Here is an 18,965-nt window from a genome sequence, read left to right on the forward strand (position 1 = left end):
TATGACTACCAAGACAGGTCTTACCTGGATCAAGTGGATGGATAAGAAACCAGTTTATTTTCTATCCAACTTTCACGATGCATTTGAAGTTACTACCGTACATCGTAGACAAAAAGATGGCTCTCTAAAATGTGTCAATTGTCCTGTTCTTTTTTCAGATTATAATAAGCACATGGGTTATGTAGATTATGCTGATCGACTTATTTCAGTTTATAAAATTGATCGTAAATTTAAAAAGTGGTGGTTTAGAATATTTTGGCATTTTCTCGATCTAACAATAAGTAATGCATATATTTTGTACAGAGAAAAACATATAAAATGTGATGTTCGTATCACTTATAAATAAAATAATTCGAACTCTCGTATCTAGCTAATGAGTAAGAATTTGTTTCTAATGATTTTACTCTAATTGTCAATGAAATAGATAAATAAATCAAATGTAATCAATAAGTAAATCAAATATACATAAATAAGTGCAATATTTCGAGGAATGTCAGACAATGCCCTAGTTTCTTATGGTGCGAATTGTCCCATAAGCAGAGCTAAAGTCTTTCTTTGATAGGATATAATTCGGCCCAAGTTTCTTATAGCGCGAGATGTTCTATAAGTCGAGCTCAAATTATAAGGAAGGAACAATTTTGCTCAGTTAATCACAATAAGAGAAAGAACTTAGGTATTAGCCAAGTTTATTCAGACTCATGCGCTCACCTTGCAAGGCTAGAAGTGAATGCTAGCCTGTGCAGAGGTGGGCCTATTTATACACAGATTTTCCCGCTTATTTTTGCAGGAGAGATGTCATCGAAAATTCGAGATACATTCGCGAATTTTGAGAAATGAGTTTTCTTAATTTACAAGTAAATAACCATTAATATTAAGTTTTTAACACATGTATACTTTACAGAATTTGTTATTTGTTGATTTTATACAATATACAATTATCGCCAATAGTGTCGTCAAAAGTTATTAACTAATAAAGTTAATTAACGTGATATTACAATATCTACAATAGAAAATTATTAAATTTTCATATAACTTTATAGTTGATTAATTTTGGAAGTATTCTCCAAAATTAATTATTTAAATTAATTAATAACATTTGAATTATGACTAATTTTTCATATTTGTAACGTTTTTTTCTAATCTTAATATGCAATTATTAGATTAATTATCTAAGATTTCTAAATCATAAAGTTATCATTATCAAGTATAAACTTAATATTTTCGTTCTATAAATAGTTTATTGTTTAAATAAATTATTAATTGTTTATTTACTAATAACAGTTATTATACAGCTGTTATTAATGAAACCAATTCTTACTCATGTTCTATGTTTATTCACTTTGCATATGACTTATTTACATTTTTCTAATATTTCATATGTTAACGTAATAAATAAATCAACTTTGCATATTGATATTCATTATTATTTCATAATTGAATGTGAATTTTGTTATAATATTATGAATCTACATGCTAAAATCTATATAATCAATACTTTGTTATATTAAAATTATCTTTAATTAACATATTTTTCTTAATATCCTAAATCATTATATCTATGTCTATTACTTTGTGACTTCACGCTGTTTATTTTGATTCGACTCTTATTTGTATACAATCGCGTAAACAGTGAGGTAGCGCCGCTTAATATATTGATTTGAATAAACAGATAGATACGTTAGACTAGTTGCAGTAATTCAGTGATTTAATAAATAGCTCATAAATAGGACCGTTACAAAAACCAACGTTGAATTTGAAAAAATTTCGATTAAATTTAGTAGAACAAATGGTAGGACACAAAATTCCAACTGCCAAAGGTTGAAAGCGCAAATCTGACCATTCGGAAGATTTTCGTTACCAGAAACCACAAGTTTCTTTAGAGAAAAGACGCAATCAAGCAGCTCATATGCCTGTTTCTATTCACAGCGCACAACGATGTGTTCATTGCAGTACAAGAAAGGATCAAAAGAGAACGAAGTGGAAATGTATGACTAGCGATGTACCATTGTGTCTTTTGCAAGATAGAAATTGTTTCCAAAATTACCACACTTAGGTCAAGAATAATGCTTACTTTTGCATAACTTCATGGGCAAAATCGAAAGAAAATACATAAAAAATAGTTTAAATATTTCTAAAAACTGAGTAAAATACTAAAAAATTTACTAAATTACTACTAAAATACTAAAAAAAGAATAAAAAACAAAAAAAAAAACAAAAAACAAAAAAAATGGAGCTAGTACTCTTTTACGTCCTCGTCGTTAGCTCTGGTTTACGCAAAAAAAGAGTGAATTTTCGAAAGTCCCCAATATTTTAACCACTGTTAATGTCGTAGTATTCGTCATATTAGATCTACAATGAAGAACTATAAAAAAAATTAACAGATTCGTAATCAGCAACCGCAAAAACCCTTGGATAGTGATTTTTAAGCTAGTACATCTAATTTATCGAAAATTCCCGAGCCGCCATCTTGAATCCGTCATTTTGAATCAATAATTTCTGCATTCTGACTTCATATTCGTGATCAGCGACCCCGAAAACCCCTTAGTAACGATTTTTAAGTAGATGCATCTATTTTTTGGAAATTTTGGTACCGCCATTTTGAATTCGCCATCTTGAATTAAAAATTTCAAAATTATGACTTCAAATTCGTGATCAGCGACCCCAACACCCCCTGAGTAGGAATTTTCAAGTAAAACCACTGAACAGAAAATATGTGCAACAAAGGATTAATCCAAATAAATTTCGCAACGTTATAATAACAATAGAATAAAGGCGAACTTGCCACACAATTAGGGGACATAATGTCTACACCCACACAAAAGAACACAGTAAAATGGACAACTGTAAGTGGAAAAAAAACAAAAAAATAGCCCAGACATTCAAATACCAAACAAAAAACGGCAAGCCTAGCTATCTGATTACTGGCTCAGTCAAACCACCAATAGATTCGAGATTCTTGAAGATACACAAAAAACAGAAGAAAACACGGTAAATAGTGATATAAACTCTTTAAAAATTAAATTACCCCCCATTTTTTGTCTACAATGTAAAAAACATATGTCCACTTGAAAATCTCTTAAATGAAATAGCAAAAGATAACTATACAATAACAGTTATAGGACAAAGCAAAATAAAAATCCAACCGTTAACAGCTGAAAAATATCTGCCTATAGTTACTGTATTAAAAGAAAAAAATACTCAATTTTACACATATCAGCAAAAAGAAGAGAAAGGATTTAACATAGACGTCATGATGATTTCAGAAACACACTTTACAAGTAAGAACTATCTTAACATACCAAACTATACTATACACAAAATAAATCACCCGTTTAATAAAGCACACGGAGGTACTACGATCATAATCAAAACAAAAATAAATCACTACATCTACTCACACATTAGTGAAATTAACCTACAAACAACCAGTGTAAACATTACAAATAAAAAGGGACCGATAACAATATCAGCTGTTTACTCTCCTCCAAACAAAACAATTACTACAGAAAACTAGACAGACTTTTTAAAAACTTTAGGTAATCGCTTTATAGCAGGTGGCGATTACAATGCGAAGCATTCGTGGTGGGGATCTAGATCATCCACTACAACATATAGAGGCAAAGTACTCTATGAAATAGTATAAAAAACATAATTTCATCCCGATATCAACTGAAGAACAAACATACTGGCCTACAGACAAATTCCCTGATTTGATTGACTTTGCTATAGTAAAGGGTATAAACAAGAATTATTTTGAAGTGTCATCATACTTAGACTTGTCGTCAGATCACTCTCCGATACTGATTACATTACACCAACAAGTATCTAAAAATGTATACAAACAAACTAGTTGATTTGAAAAAATATGCCTCCTATATAAAGGAACGCATAACGTGTAACGTTCCTCCTAAAAGAGCTACAAATATTGAAGACAGCATAAATTCACTCAATCTGCTACTGAGGTGTGAGCGAAGAGACACAGGGAGAGAAAAAGAGAGACAGAAGAGAGAAGAGAAAAGAGGAGAAAGACATAGACGCTAGCAGAGCTGCGCGCGCACCCTATTGTGGCAAAAGACCAGCAGTTGAGCTCGAGCTTTGAACGATCGTCGCGTGCACAGTCTTGTAAAAACGTTTTCGTGAGTTTTCCCGTATTCTTTCCGATAATTATTGTACGCGGATATGTGCCCTGTGCGCGGAAGTGGTGCAACGGAAAATTGTTGTTTGGATCGAGCTCAACCGTGAGTGACGCGGGGCCGGCACCGGTGCACGTGAGCAAACCGGCGAGGTGTCACGGTTCGTGCGCGCGAGCGGCCATTTTAAGTTCAAGTGAAGTGGATTAGTGAGCGAAAAACAAACAACAATAACAATAGCCACAACAACAACAAACAACAATAATAATAGCCACAAAACACAATAACAACAATAATAACGATAGCCACGTCAACAGTCACATCAACAATAGTAACAATAACCACATCAACAATCATATCAACAAATAATAATAGCATCAGGAATCTCAACGACAACAGCAACAGCAGTATCAACAACAACAACAGTCATATTAACAATAAGAGCAGGGTGTACGAAGGAAGGCAGGGGTGCAAGGGGTTAAGGACAGTACAGCGACAGTGAGCAGCACAGAGAAGATCGGTGTCGTGTTATTTCTCTCTCTCTCTCTTTCTCTCTCTCTCTCTCTCTCTCTCTCTCTCTCTCTTTCTGTTTGAGGTGCCAGCTGAGGTGCGCGTAGCTCGCTTGCTAGCTAGCAGCTTTGCCAGTTACGCGATCGAGCGTATTTTCTTTTGTCGCGTGTAATTAATATTGTTTTCTTATTATAATGTTGTTTTTCGATTAATCAGCGGATCGGTGAGCAGACCTGCAGTCGATCCGTTGAGCGTTTCGCGTAACTTTGTGCCGCCAATTTATAATGATATTACTGGTTAATAATGTTTGTTTATTTTGAATTATATTGATATTTGATAGAAATTTTATTATTATTGTTGTCCTCGCTCGACTTACTCCTGATCCCGAATTTCTTTCGTGCGTTTAACGTGTTTGCTCAGCGCGTTATTTATTCGCGAAAACGTTCACGCTTCCCGAATCCCCCCCCCCTTAAATAAACAATTTATGTGGACAGCCGCGAGCTACCCAGACGGAAACAGCTAGTCATCCGTTACAATTGTTAAAGTCAATGAGCAAATTTCTGAAGTATAATAATATGGATTATGGTTTGGATCACTGCTCGAAATGGCCTCTTCTTCATCAGCAGCACTGACTGGTAGCATGAGCGATATGATTTTCATCCACTTTTTGAGTGCCTTTACGTTTTGTAAGGCGAAATTTTTAGTCAGGCCAAGTTAATAATAGTTGAGGACAAGAAAATCTTGGAAACCTGAATCATACAGAGAAGAAGACAGAACATTTTCCAGATCAAAGACATGATCTACACATCGAGTTAACCACTTGAAGTTATGTTTCTCATTAACAGTCATTACAGAATCTGTTCCGATTATTAAACGACTGATTATGTGTTGATGACGATTATATGGAGTTGTTTTCATTTCTTTGCTCTAAAATTCATAACATTTTATATGATTAGAAGTAATAATATGATTAATTATTCATATGGAGTAGTAATTGCATTCCAATTTATGCCATAGAAATTGGCAATCAACCAAGAGTTTTATCTCTTGGAATGACGTGACAGACCAGCCACGGAAATGTAAGAGAAAAACTTAGTGTGCTGGCTGAATATCATCATTTAAATTCATTAATCCCAGCTCTTTGAAAATCGGTTCATCGTTGAACTTAAACGTTTGCTAGTTAATGACGATTTTCATACCAAATCTGTAATTTTAAAAAATCATCAAAGTGATCTAGAATAATAAGTGACTAAGATAAAAGTTTTGCTTACCGTATAAAGGGTTCAGCACACGCCATGGTTGCTATGCACAATTTAATGCATAGCAGCGTCTTAATAAGCATCATGTATATAGCATTTTCAACTTTCCACACACATTCTTACTCTACCCCATCCTTTATATTCAATGTGACGTGAAAAAATGTCCGGACAATTACGGTCTATATACACGCTACGGCTATGTTCCTATGTTCCTTTAAAAATACTTACAACTCATTAACTGCTACGAGACCAACACCGCACGTATGCTCTCTCATACTGATATGACTCAGCGGCTATGTTTAATAGCCACCTCGAGGTTATGTTCTTTCCACCTCTACAGCACTAACTAGGGAACCACCCCAACCCTCCGTCTCCGATTTTTCTGCAATTGAGATATGTTATAGTTCGTAAAAAAATAAAAGACACGTATTTTTTTATCGGCGCAAAAAGCTATCTAACGGATTGAACATACCCCCAAAAATTAGCCCCAAAAGCAGTTCTATAGCAATATCTTTAGTTGTAATGAATATTTTTTTATGAAACAAAAAACACGAGATACATATAAAAAGAATAACAAACACACATAAATTTGGTCCCCGGCCACCCCCCGAGTTGCAACCCCTACGTTGTATAAAGGAAAAACTGTATTTTTAAGTATATTTTTACCTTGCAAAATCAAAAAATTATATTAACAAAATTTAAAAAATGATATTCTAGTAGAAAATGATAAAACGAAATTGACGTGTTTCGGGGTTTTCCTATTATCTATTATTTCGAGGGTCAACTACCCCTTAATGTTATTAATACAATATAAGCAGTTAATCGCAGATTATGCTGGTTATTTCATGTTCTATGACGCTGAAAAAAAGCCAAACACATGTATACTTTTGTTCTGCGGAAAAAACTATATAGAGGGTGAAAGCTACCCCCGAAAGTTACCCCACAACACCATTATATAGCCAAATTTTCGTACTTTATGCACAGTTTTCGACGAAACAAACTCTAAAAAATTCTTTTAAAAAATTTCAGCTATATATATGGATTTCGTATACAGGGGTTGCAACCCCATAAATCGCCTGAAAGAAAAGTTATGTTTTCAAATATTTTCTTGCAAAATTTTTTCAGAAAAAATGAAGTTTATGAAATTCCGATTAAAATCTAACACAAAAGTATACAGTATCCGTCGCCAGGTGCTGCTAACCCTTCATTGGAGAGTGAACAGAGCATTCATTTGTTACCCTAATCTCCTACCATTCCGAACCCAATATCCTTAAACCTCGAGCTAGTTACCCTGCCACGCTATAACCCGAAACTCCTACACCCGAATTTCATCAACCCTCGAGGTGGTTACCCTGCCACGCTGTAATCCGTAACTCCTACCCCCCTATTTCATCAACCCTCGAGTTCGTTACCCTGCCTAGATCTAACCCCGAACTCCTACACCCGCATATCATCAACCCTAGAGCTTGATACCCTGCCACGCTGTAACCCCAAACTCTCAACCCCAATTTCCTTAACCCTCGAGCTAGTTACCCTACCACACTGTAACCGCAAACTCTTAATACCAATTTCCTTAACCCTCGAGGTGGTTACTCTGCCACGCTGTAACCCCAAACTCTTAACCCAAATTTTCTTTACCCTCAATCTAGTTACCCTGCAACCCTGGAACCAGTAACTCCTACACCCATATTTCATCAACACTCGATCTGGATACTCTGCCACGCTGGAACTCCAAACCCTTAACCCTCATTTTCTTAACCATCGAGCTGGTTGCCCTGCCACGCTGTAACTCGTAACTTCTACACACCAATTTCATCAACCCTCGAGCTGTTTACCTTCCCACGCTATAACCTGTAACTCATACACCCCTATTTCATCAACTCTTGAGCTGGTTACCCTGCCTCGATCTAACCCCGAACACTTACACCCGCATATCGTCAACCCTAGAGCTTGATACCCTGCCACGCTGTAACCCCAAACTCTCAACCCCAATTTCCTTAACCCTCGAGCTAGTTACCCTACCACACTGTAACCGCAAACTCTTAATACCAATTTCCTTAACCCTCGAGGTAGTTACTCTGCCTCGCTGTAACCCCAAACTCTTAACCCAAATTTTCTTTACCCTCAATCTAGTTACCCTGCAACCCTGGAACCAGTAACTCCTACACCCATATTTCATCAACACTCGATCTGGATACTCTGCCACGCTGGAACTCCAAACCCTTAACCCTCATTTTCTTAACCATCGAGCTGGTTGCCCTGCCACGCTGTAACTCGTAACTTCTACACACCAATTTCATCAACCCTCGAGCTGTTTACCTTCCCACGCTATAACCCGTAACTCATACACCCCTATTTCATCAACTCTTGAGCTGGTTTCCCTGCCTCGATCTAACCCCGAACTCCTACACCCGAATTTCATTAACCCTCGAGCTGGTTACCCTGTCTGGGTCTAACCCCGAACACCTACATCCGAATTTCATCAATCCTTGATCTGGTTACCCTGCCACGCTGTAACCCGTAAATCCTACACCCCAATTTCATCAACCCTTGAGCTTGTTACCCTGCCACGCTGTAATCCGTAAATTCTACACCCCAATTACATCAATCATCGAGTTGGTTACCCTGCCACGCTCTTACCCCATACTCCTACACCCCAATTTCATCAACCCTCGAGCTGGTTACTCTGCCACGCTGTATCCCCAAACTCTTAACCCAAATTTCCTTAACCCTCGAGCTGGTTACCTTGCCACGCTCTAACCCGTAACTCCTACACCCGAATTTCATCTACCCTCGAGCTGGTTACCCTGCCTCAATCTAACCCCGAAGTCCTACACCCGAATTTCATCAACCCTCGAGCTGGTTACCCTGCCACGCTTTAACCCCGACATTTGTACCTGCTGGTGTCTCTTCTCTTACAGTTCTTTCACACTGTTAACTCCATGAGTTTAGTAATAAAACTGCTATTTTCCCACAGTTAGGAAAAAATACATGTTGCAACCATAGTTTTTTTGAAAAAATGGGTCCAAACTCTCTGTTTGTTTCTTTTAATACCATCAAAAAGTTAGATTGCAATGTACCTTCTGCAGATATTGTCTGTTGAATCGTATAACTATGCATAGTCGATGATACTGATTGTACTACTGATTCGACTGTCTTCTTACCTTTTTCGCTCAATGTTCTGCCAGTATGCATTACTAAATTGAATCCACTTTGATCGGAATTATATAGGTTACTTGCACTTTTGGTTGATACATCTGTTTTTATGTGTTTGATAAAATTTTGACAATGTAACTTTAAACTAGCCTCATTTTCAATAGATACTTTAGTCACATATTTAGTTATTTTACGCCATACAATTTTATGCTTTTTTTCGAGTAGTAATATCCAATTAGATGAAGCTTTAAACCAAGACATATCTGACTCATACTTTTTGTAAAGCCTCTCTATTGAGATCTAAATCATGCACTGTTAACTTCTGACCTAAAGCATCTTTGAGTTGTTGCAAAGTATATTCTGAAATTTTAAACAGATTCTCTTTTTTGGTCCCGCCTGTCAAAATTTTTATCGCCTGTTTCCATGTTCTCAACTGACGTTCTGACAAAAACTTGTTTATATTTCCTCTGGACGGAACTTAACTAATATAACGTAAATATAACATAAAAATATAAGAAATTTAACGTTATCGTCTACAATCATTTCGCCTATGTCCTTTTTTTCCTGCTCAACAATGCAGTGTTTGGCAAAACTATAGAAAATGAAAAGAAACACATTAATGTTAAGTTGGTAAACAAGTGGAAAGGGCGATATGGTACTAAAATTCTCATGGTTCAGTCACTGTACTCGATTGAAACAATGAAAACGAGGTATAGCCAATGTGGTTATATTACTATCTCGTGATAAATTTATTTCCATTTTTTCTCATATATGAATACTTTTACTATCCAATCCTTTGTTGATAATTTAGAGAATCCTGCATATAATCTAAATTTTTTACGGTTGAATCATGTACAGAGCTAGCACATAATATGCAGTCCACAACATAACATGCACAAAAGTTGTTGATAGTTCTAGACCCTCGATTAACTAAATATTCAATAAAAAAATCGTGACCGCTAAGTTCTCATGTCAGTCTGAACTCCATGGATATATATCCAAGGATACTATTCCTCAATATTTAGTATTTATGTATCAAATTCAAAACCGTTATTTCTTCAATATTAACTTTCTTTCTTATATGTAATGATAAGAAAACTCCTTTTGTATAATATCATAATTTATTTAATTTAGTTTTACAATTAATACTCCTGATAAATTAAAGAAAAGTACTCTTTATTAATTAAAAGCACACCTATCAAATGATAATTTATATTTGAAATCTATAAATAAATATGAAATATAATTTATTTTGAACCGATATGTTAAAATTATTGTCATTCTCAATTACAGGCTTGTATTCTTATGAACAATATCCAGCAATTACGAGTGCAATTAGAAAAAATGTTCGAGTCGATGGGTGGAGAAAATTTAGAACAAGATGCAGCAAATATATTGAAAGAGCTTCAAGCCCAATTGAATAGTGCCTTAGATGATTTAGCTATGCAGTTTGCCAAGAGCCTTGAGCCTCGAATAACGATTTCAGTGAAAGAACTTGGCGATTTATTGGTGGCAATCAAGGGGAATAGTCAAGTCCCTCAAATTTCTCAAAGAACCAACGTAGAAGCTGATGAAGTTCTTAGACCATTGATGGACTTATTAGACGGTAGTCTTTCCTTATATGCTCAATCTTGCGAAAAGACTGTTTTAAAACGACTGCTAAAAGAGCTCTGGAAAATTGTTATGCGGATACTTGAAAAAACCGTAGTATTACCTCCTATGACCGATAAAACCGTAAGTAACAAAATTACTTCAGAATATTTGAATAAAATTTTATTTTCAAACAAACAAGTTTTTTATTTATATTTAATTTAATTATTTACATTTAACACTATTTACCTAACCGTAAGAAAATCAAATATTATTATAAACCAAATCTTCAGTTTAGTCATGTAAATTGATCAAAATATTCTTGAAAAAGGGCTTAGCTGGATAAGATGGTCAAATCCCCCCCCCAAAGGTTTCGTCAACGGAATAGCAGTTTCTTGTAGGGCTTGATAAAAGACTCTCCTAGCCAAAATTTCAGACCCCTAGATGCCCAGGGGGGCCCTATAGACCCAAAAATCTGACAAATAGATTTTTGATGATATCTCGATCAATTTTTGAGCTAGAAAAAAAATAAAAAATGCAAATTATAGGATTTTTAAAGTTCTTCAAAATTTTTGGCGCGAAATTCAAATTTTTAAATCAGTTTGAAACATTTACAATTTATTTAAAAGAAAACAAAAAAAACAACTAGCTGGAAAAAATATATTTTGTTCATTTTACGTTATTCTACGAGTATATGCCTGAATTTTTTCAGATTTTTAGATGAGGTGGAATACCAAAAAAAAAAAAAAATAAAAAATCCATTTTCCATGTATTTTTTCGGTTATAAGGACGATGAACAACAGAGGCTTCTCGTGCATGACTGATTCTTTTGCATTTTCTTGAAATGCCGTTTCAGGAACTACTCTCGGGCTACTTTCCAATTACACATAGCTACTTTGCGATTACACATAAACAGCCTGGCCCATATCAAGCGCTGATCGCATCAATCATTTAGGTACCTATACTCAATATGATCACAAAATAAATGAAAACTCTGTTTTTATTTTCTTTGTCCCAATAGACTTGGCGTATAGTTGAAGAAAATCTTCATCAGGAAGTATCGAAAAACCATTTAGAAATAATTTCTTTATTATTCAATAGTTTTCACAACGATTAACAGGCACTGTATGTATACATTTATGACATAATATTCAAAAAGGCAAGCCTCATCTTTGATGGTAATTTTAAGCAGTAAAAAAGATATATCCCTGTTTCAAAATGAAATATAAAATATTTGACATCGCCTATTTCAAACCCAGAAAGATGGAAATCAATAAGACATTATTTTCAAGAGCGATCATTTATTAATAATACAATTATTAAATTACAATGTATCTAAATTTAGTTTTCATCACTGTCATCATTGATGACTGGAACCATCTCTTTTCTTTCATAAATTTTTGTCAATTTCTCAGCTGGCCTTATAATTTTTGAGAAGTACCTTGCACGAGATAGAAAATAAATTATTGCAGCTACATGTGAGCAGCAGCCAATAGTTCTCAACCCATTTGCACATTTACAACAATATCGTTTGATTCCGGCAGCTCCAATTGACTCTGGTGCATTCTCGATATAGCAGTTATATTTTTTTGCAGATATGTGACGAGAACGAACTTGAATCTTAATTATAGTCTTTATTTCCTTTAGATAATCTACGTGCAATTTTCCGTCATCATCCATCAATTCGGCTAAATAGGAAATTGCTTGGCCTAACTAATATCGTAAGCCCCAGTGAAAAAAATCTTCAAATCCTGGTCAGTCATCTCTGGGATATCTAAAAGGTCATTTGAAGTAAGTTCTTCGAATTTAGTTTTTCGTCTACCCAACCCCACCGTTCAGATTCTGCTTCTTCTGCCAAGCTATTGCCTAATTGATTATGTAGCAGTCTGAATTTTTGACTAATTACGCCATGCACTGCTTGAACGACCCAACGTACTATTGTCACCAAGCGTAACTCATTCGCTTCCGCGGCTGTGTGATTTTTAATCAAGTATTCACGATTCGTTGCTTCTATTTCAAAACGAGTTGGTAGCACATCTCTCTTTAATGATTCCAATACAAAAATCGAAAAATCTAATACTTGTTGACGACGTTCTAATCCGAGTATAGAACAAATCAAGTTATTAGAGTTTCCTGTCCGCATTCTAAATAGAAATACAACAATGGCTTGAGCAACATTTCAAGAATCTGAATTTCGAAGCGATGTTATCATTGCGCGTAGCATGAAAAGATTTTCCCACGTCAAACCCGTCAAAATAATAACACGACTTTTGGGTAAGGAGAAATCTCCGATTTTATCGGTCAGCTCCTTGTCAACATCTATTCTGCATTTCAGTAAAATATTTGAAACGTCGGAACCCTTCATCCTGCTGAAATTAGATGCTATTGTAATACTATGCATATCTTCCTCGTAGAAATGTTTCTTGACATGATGCTCTTTACAACATAGATTATCAGCGGAAACTAAGATATTTCTCACAGTGAAGACTTGTGTAACGTCGGGCCGTTTATTAGCCAATTATTTTTTTTTTCCTCATGTACTTTTGTGTAGCTTAAATTAAAACTCGGTAAACTAGCAAAGGAGAGCCTTCAGCTGAAGCAGCTGGAGGACACGTGAAAATAGTCGTCCCTTTATCGCGCGCTTTCCGATGTTTACCTCGAACGATCGTAAAGTTTTTTTGAGTAGGTTTAGATAAAGAGTAAAGGAGCCGCGGAATTCCACCTGTATCCTGTTATTCGATTTCACCCAAAAGATTTCCACTTTTAGAAGTCAAAACTTTTGCTATATAAAAAAAAAACCTTAATAACTAATTTTACATAAATGAATCGGGAAAATAACAGCATGATAGGAAAATTTCGCAGCTTCTTGAAACCTCCCACACACTTTTTGATTAGAAACATAGTTGCCGCGCAATCATTGAAAATAACTCAAAGTTTTAAAATTACAAATTAGAAAAATGAGGTAAATAGTCGAAAACAGTTACTTGAACGAATTTTAGCAAATCAGTTATATAGTCCACAATTAAATAATACCCTTTTTTCGTTCCAATTTATTTAAACAACGAAGTGAGTTAATTAATTAAGTTACTAATTGTAAACATGTAGGATCAAAAGATTTTCGCGTAAAATATGTTAAATAATAAGGAACTTGCGTTATTTTTAAGAATTAATTGTAATAATTTTATATAGTAAATAAATTAATAATTATAAGAGAAACTGTAATAAAAATGGTACTTGGAGAGTCATCTAGCGAGATAAGGCCCAAACTCTTGAACGCGCACCCCCAATTCTCACCACGCCCCCGAACCAATTAGGGCCCGAAATCCGAAAGAGAAAAGGAGGGAAAATCTCGGTTGGCCAATTAGAATTCACTGGCATTTCCACTCTTCCCAAATTTTGAGGGACTGAAAGAGGGATTTTCCTCCCAACCACCCCCAGGGTTTAAAAGGGCGTGCGCAAGCGAAAATCGCTCTCTCTCACGCTCCTCGCAAGGCTCTAAGTGCATCTCATTGACCAAGTGCCAGGTCCAGATTGACTTCTCCCAGTACCAGTGAATTAAATAAAAGAAAAGTAAGTTGAAACAAAATTTTATTCACTATCTCTCCTTTTCCTCTTCTTGTTAGAGTACTACTGTGGGCAAAAAGTAAGGTGAATTTTCAATTTAAACTTCGCGGGCTTAACATTTCGGGCTAGTTCATTTTTTCTTGAGTTGGTAGGACTGCGAATGACATCTGGGACAAATTTCATGTCAATGTCATCATCAGTAATATATTTACGCTTGTGTTTACCAAACGACCAAGAGTGCATGTTTCGATTTTTACAATGTCTGATTTAATTGAGCAAAGAAGTGCCATCAAATTTTGTTTGCGGAATGAAATTTCGGCTGCGGAAACGTTGAGGATGTTGCAGAAGGCCTTTGGTGATTCTACCATGTCGCAGAAAAATGTTTATAAGTGGTACAAAGACTTCAAAGAGGGTCGAGAACGTGTTGATGACTTGGAGCGCTCCGGACGACCATCGACGTCAACAGATGACCAACACGTCAATAAAGTGAAGGAATTAGTGCTCGAAAATCGTCGGTTGACTGTTAGAGACCTTACTGATATGATCGGAATATCAGAAGGATCTGTGAAAACAATTTTGAAAGACCATTTGGGCCTACGAAAAGTCAAATCTCGTTGCACCATCTCACACTGCACTCGTTCTTCGTGACCATTTCGCCAAAAATTCGACGCATATCGTTCCGCAACCACCGTATTCGCCTGATTTGGCTCCGTGTGACTTCTGGCTATTCCCAAAACTCAAGAGACCACTCCGGGGAACGCGTTTCGAGTCGATTGGGAGATAAGAGCTGAATCGAAGAAGGCGCTGATGGCTATACCGGAAAGGGACTATTTGGCATGTTTCGAGGATTGGAAAAAACGTTGGCATAAGTGTATTTTATCGGGAGGGGATTACTTCGAAGGGGATGACATTGATGTAGAAGAATAAATAAAGATTTTTCATTTTACAAACAAATTCACCTTACTTTTTGCCCACAGTAGTATATATATATATATATATATATATATATATATATACAGTAGTATATATATAGTAGCCGATCGAAACTCGTGAGAAATAGGTCTTCGAAAAAGTATTTCAGCAGGAATTGGGATACTTTTTCAATAAGACAGTCGCGCCGTTAAATAAAAATTAAAATACTTTTTATGTGATAATTCTGGCAAGGTTTGGGATTTTCACATCCAAGTCCCGATTCCATTGGACCCTGGTGTTTGATGGAAGGCTTGTAGTCCAGTTTATTTTTCACTATTTTTACGCGAAACGCGAAGTAGAAAAGCTCTAATTCTCCAATCGCTCGTCCCGGTTTAAGCGTACGCACGCAAACCAAATAGAGCGCCTGAGATTACGTCCGCCTCAGACGTACCTGAGATAGTGACCCGGACGTCACACTTGCAACCGGGCTTAAAATGGTACTGTAATAAGTTTTTGACGTTTTCCGCATAGACAACAATATTTTTGTGTGGTAACACACCTTTGTATAGGTAACTCCACTGTTTCTTCCTCTTCTATATTTTTTGTAGGATATGAAACAAGTGGTTCTGTTGGGTTAGTATTTTGAGAGAAACTTGCAGAGGAAGAGTAAGATGGTTTACTGAGAGATAACGATGACATTGCATCAGATACATTTTCTACCGTTAGAAGCAGAGTTTTTTTTTGAACGCAAAAACTGTGTGGCAGGTTTTGCATTAATAATCTCCTACTTTAGCATCTAAGTTTAAACATTCTTTCAAGTCATCAACCATGGTTTCTGTTTTAACGTATCTTTTATATCCAGATACTTTTTTCTCGTTCAAGTTACATTTAATACAATTTTTATACTGTTTTGTAGTTTATATTATATTAGTTCGAAGGACCACCTTTCAGCATTGTGCAGTTTGTGATCATCTGTGAAAAAAATCTGCGAGGGAGATACGTCTCGAAAAGGCACACTTGAATTCCCGCGGTTTTATGGACGTGCAAACAAACCTCACTAAAAATTATAAACAAAAATTCTATCAACAAGTTGTCGCACATAAATATTATTTGAAAAATTATTGTATAAAAAGAATATAACAAAATCTATATCTTTAATTGAAAAAAATAATGTATTCGGTCGACTTGCCTATTGACCAAATAAGTTATTGTCTTTAATAGAAAATGTGTGCCTTTTCGACAAGTATCCCTCTGGCGGATTTTCTCCGTACTACCACACAACTGTTAAAATATAGAGGTGGTCCTTCGGACCACCTTCCTTTCTTACGCCAAGTACTATAACTTTATTAGTTGTTAGTCAGCCCCTCAACTAAACCCCCATAAGACCTGCGCTGCGCTTCTATAAGCGTCTATCTTCGTTGGTATTAACAAAACTATGAATTTTTGGTACAATTTGTTTGTGAATCATCATAACTACTGCTTTGAAATGAGGTCAAAAACTAAAGAATTGAAAAAAAATGTTACGTAAAAGTAGAAAACCAGTGAGAAGATTTTAGTTTTTGTGATATTTATAGTATAGATTTTTCCATTGAAAGCAAGAAAAAACTATTGATGATTGACGATAACATTAAATTATTTATTGTAAATTATTTATAAGGCATTTAACAGCTTCTTCAATTTCAATTAATCAATGTTGAAAAATAGTTAAACTTATTCGATATAATACTTGATAATTTCATATTAAATAATTTCATCATTTATGAAATTCTTCTGTCAAACCGTTCAACTTGAATAAATATTTATTTGCTGTGACGGTAAACGTCGAATTAGCGCTAATAATGTAACCTAATTGCTGCTCGCGGGGGCAGCACCTACTGGGGAGATTAGGAACGTAACGAAGGAATTCGGCACGCGAGCAGATGGAACGCGCGTACTTGAAATTGAACCAGTGAAGCATTGTCCATCAAGGAGTTCGCCCGTGTAGAGGAGATCAACTATTGCTACCCGAGTTACCGGAGCCGAATTCCATCGCAAAGCAGCCAGACGAGAGAGCCAGAGATTGTTGCAGCCGAGGAGCCGTGCAACTCACGAAAGTGAAAGCTTGAGCCAGCAGGCAAAAGCACCGTGCGCTGCGATAACGCTTGTGTATGCGTGAGGTTTCGCCATCGAGGGCGAAACCACGTGTTTATAAGTTCGCGACTCGCGACACGAATAAACAATAGACCTTTTCTCGAGTGCGACTTATTGGTGTCATCCTCGAGCGTCCGCAAAACAAAGGTAAGCTGGCCAGCTTAATCTCGCGATCGTGGTTGCATGTTTAACAATTAATTTCTCGTGTTCGAAGCGTGCATGCAATAGCTCTGTTAACAAAGAGCAACGAGCGTCCCGACACTGTGTGTCCTCGATGAGCGAGCGCCGATGTCAACATAAACACGCGGGCCGATCCAGTGTAACATTTGATAGATAATAAAAGATTCTGTTCGTGTTATTAACAAGTGCTTTCGACTCGCTTATTCCATATTGCTTCCACTCATTTTTACAGATTAGTAGATCTATTGGTTGACTGACACCTGTTTCCCCATGCTCTCCGGATTATGTATTGAGCATAGATGATTACATTCGCCCTCCTATGAATTCGCGCAAATAAAAGTAATTAAATGTTAAGCTACCCCGTTACATTGCATAGATGTTAATACTAATATAAATCAAATGTAAACATGTTTTTTTAGATGACTTAATGTTTGTTATTAAATATTGTGGTAGTAGTCCGTACCAATGCAAATGTTCAATACAATTGTATATAAATATAGTCGAGTTCAATAATACATTGAAATAATTAATACATTAAAGTTGATTTCACCAAAAAACTGCAGATATTTTATAATCAGGAATGCTGTATAGAAAAATAAGTTTTTCAAGCAAATAAATATGTAATGAAGTAAAATTGAATTTTGAATTCAAATGCATGTTTTATTATGTCAAACTCAAATGAATCAAATTGATTAAAGATTAGTATCAGACTGAAGAATATTTTTTAAAATGTAATAATGAACTCTTTGTAATGAAGAAATATTTATTTATTTTCAAACTTATGGAATTAATTTTCTTATTTAAAGAAAATATTTGAGCAGTATTTGTGAAACAAGTGATTACAGTTATGGAAAATTACATTGATTATAGTAAACTTTTTTTTAATTGTAATATTTATATATCAAAACTCTAGGGAACTTTTAGGGAAAAGATCAATTCATAAATGGAATATGCATATATAAAAATGTTTCTTTTTTGTTATTGATGATATGAACTAATAAATCTCAGTGGTATTTTGAATTTAGAAAATTTAAATTAAGATTAGGGTAATAGAATCACTTGATTAACTTTTTTTATTTGAATGATTGTTTTGTTGAATACATTTCAAAGTGAATAAATCTTGTTTGAATTTGTCAATAAATGAAAGCGTTACAATATTACTACCGACATGAAATTGATATCAGAAAAGCCGTCTATTATCCAAGTAACTCAAGATGAAAAGCGTAGACAAACACTCGCCAATTTTTACAAAAGCAAATGCAAAAATGTTAGAATATTAAAGGAGATATTCATCAAGTCGCAAACAAAAGATTCTACGGAACCCCAAAAATATTTTTCATGTTGTCATCATAATTTTTGTTCAATAAATCATTCATTCCAAAAAAATAATTTTCTTTAAAAACTTTTTTAAATACAGTATATTTCCCACAAAACTATGATTTTAATGTGTAATTAATATCTAGAACTTTCCTGTAATCTTTAAAGTTAGTAAAAGATTACGAGGGTGGTCCAATAAGTACTTAACCTCACCGCC

General features: G+C 35.2%; 1 protein-coding gene across 1 annotated transcript in view; it reads left to right on the forward strand.

The window, feature by feature from the left end:
• LOC131666732 (protein unc-13 homolog A-like) overlaps positions 1–18,965 on the forward strand; it is a 957,113-nt gene that overhangs the window by 553,286 nt on the left and 384,862 nt on the right. The window contains exon 11 of the mRNA XM_058939609.1: positions 10,349–10,789. Within this exon, the coding sequence (XP_058795592.1) occupies positions 10,349–10,789 (441 nt within the window). The remainder of the gene's footprint in view (positions 1–10,348; positions 10,790–18,965) is intronic.

Source organism: Phymastichus coffea, unplaced genomic scaffold, assembly GCF_024137745.1.
Source record: "Phymastichus coffea isolate CEN01 unplaced genomic scaffold, Cenicafe_Pcof_1.1 PCOF00004, whole genome shotgun sequence".
Classification (NCBI taxonomy): domain Eukaryota; kingdom Metazoa; phylum Arthropoda; class Insecta; order Hymenoptera; family Eulophidae; genus Phymastichus; species Phymastichus coffea.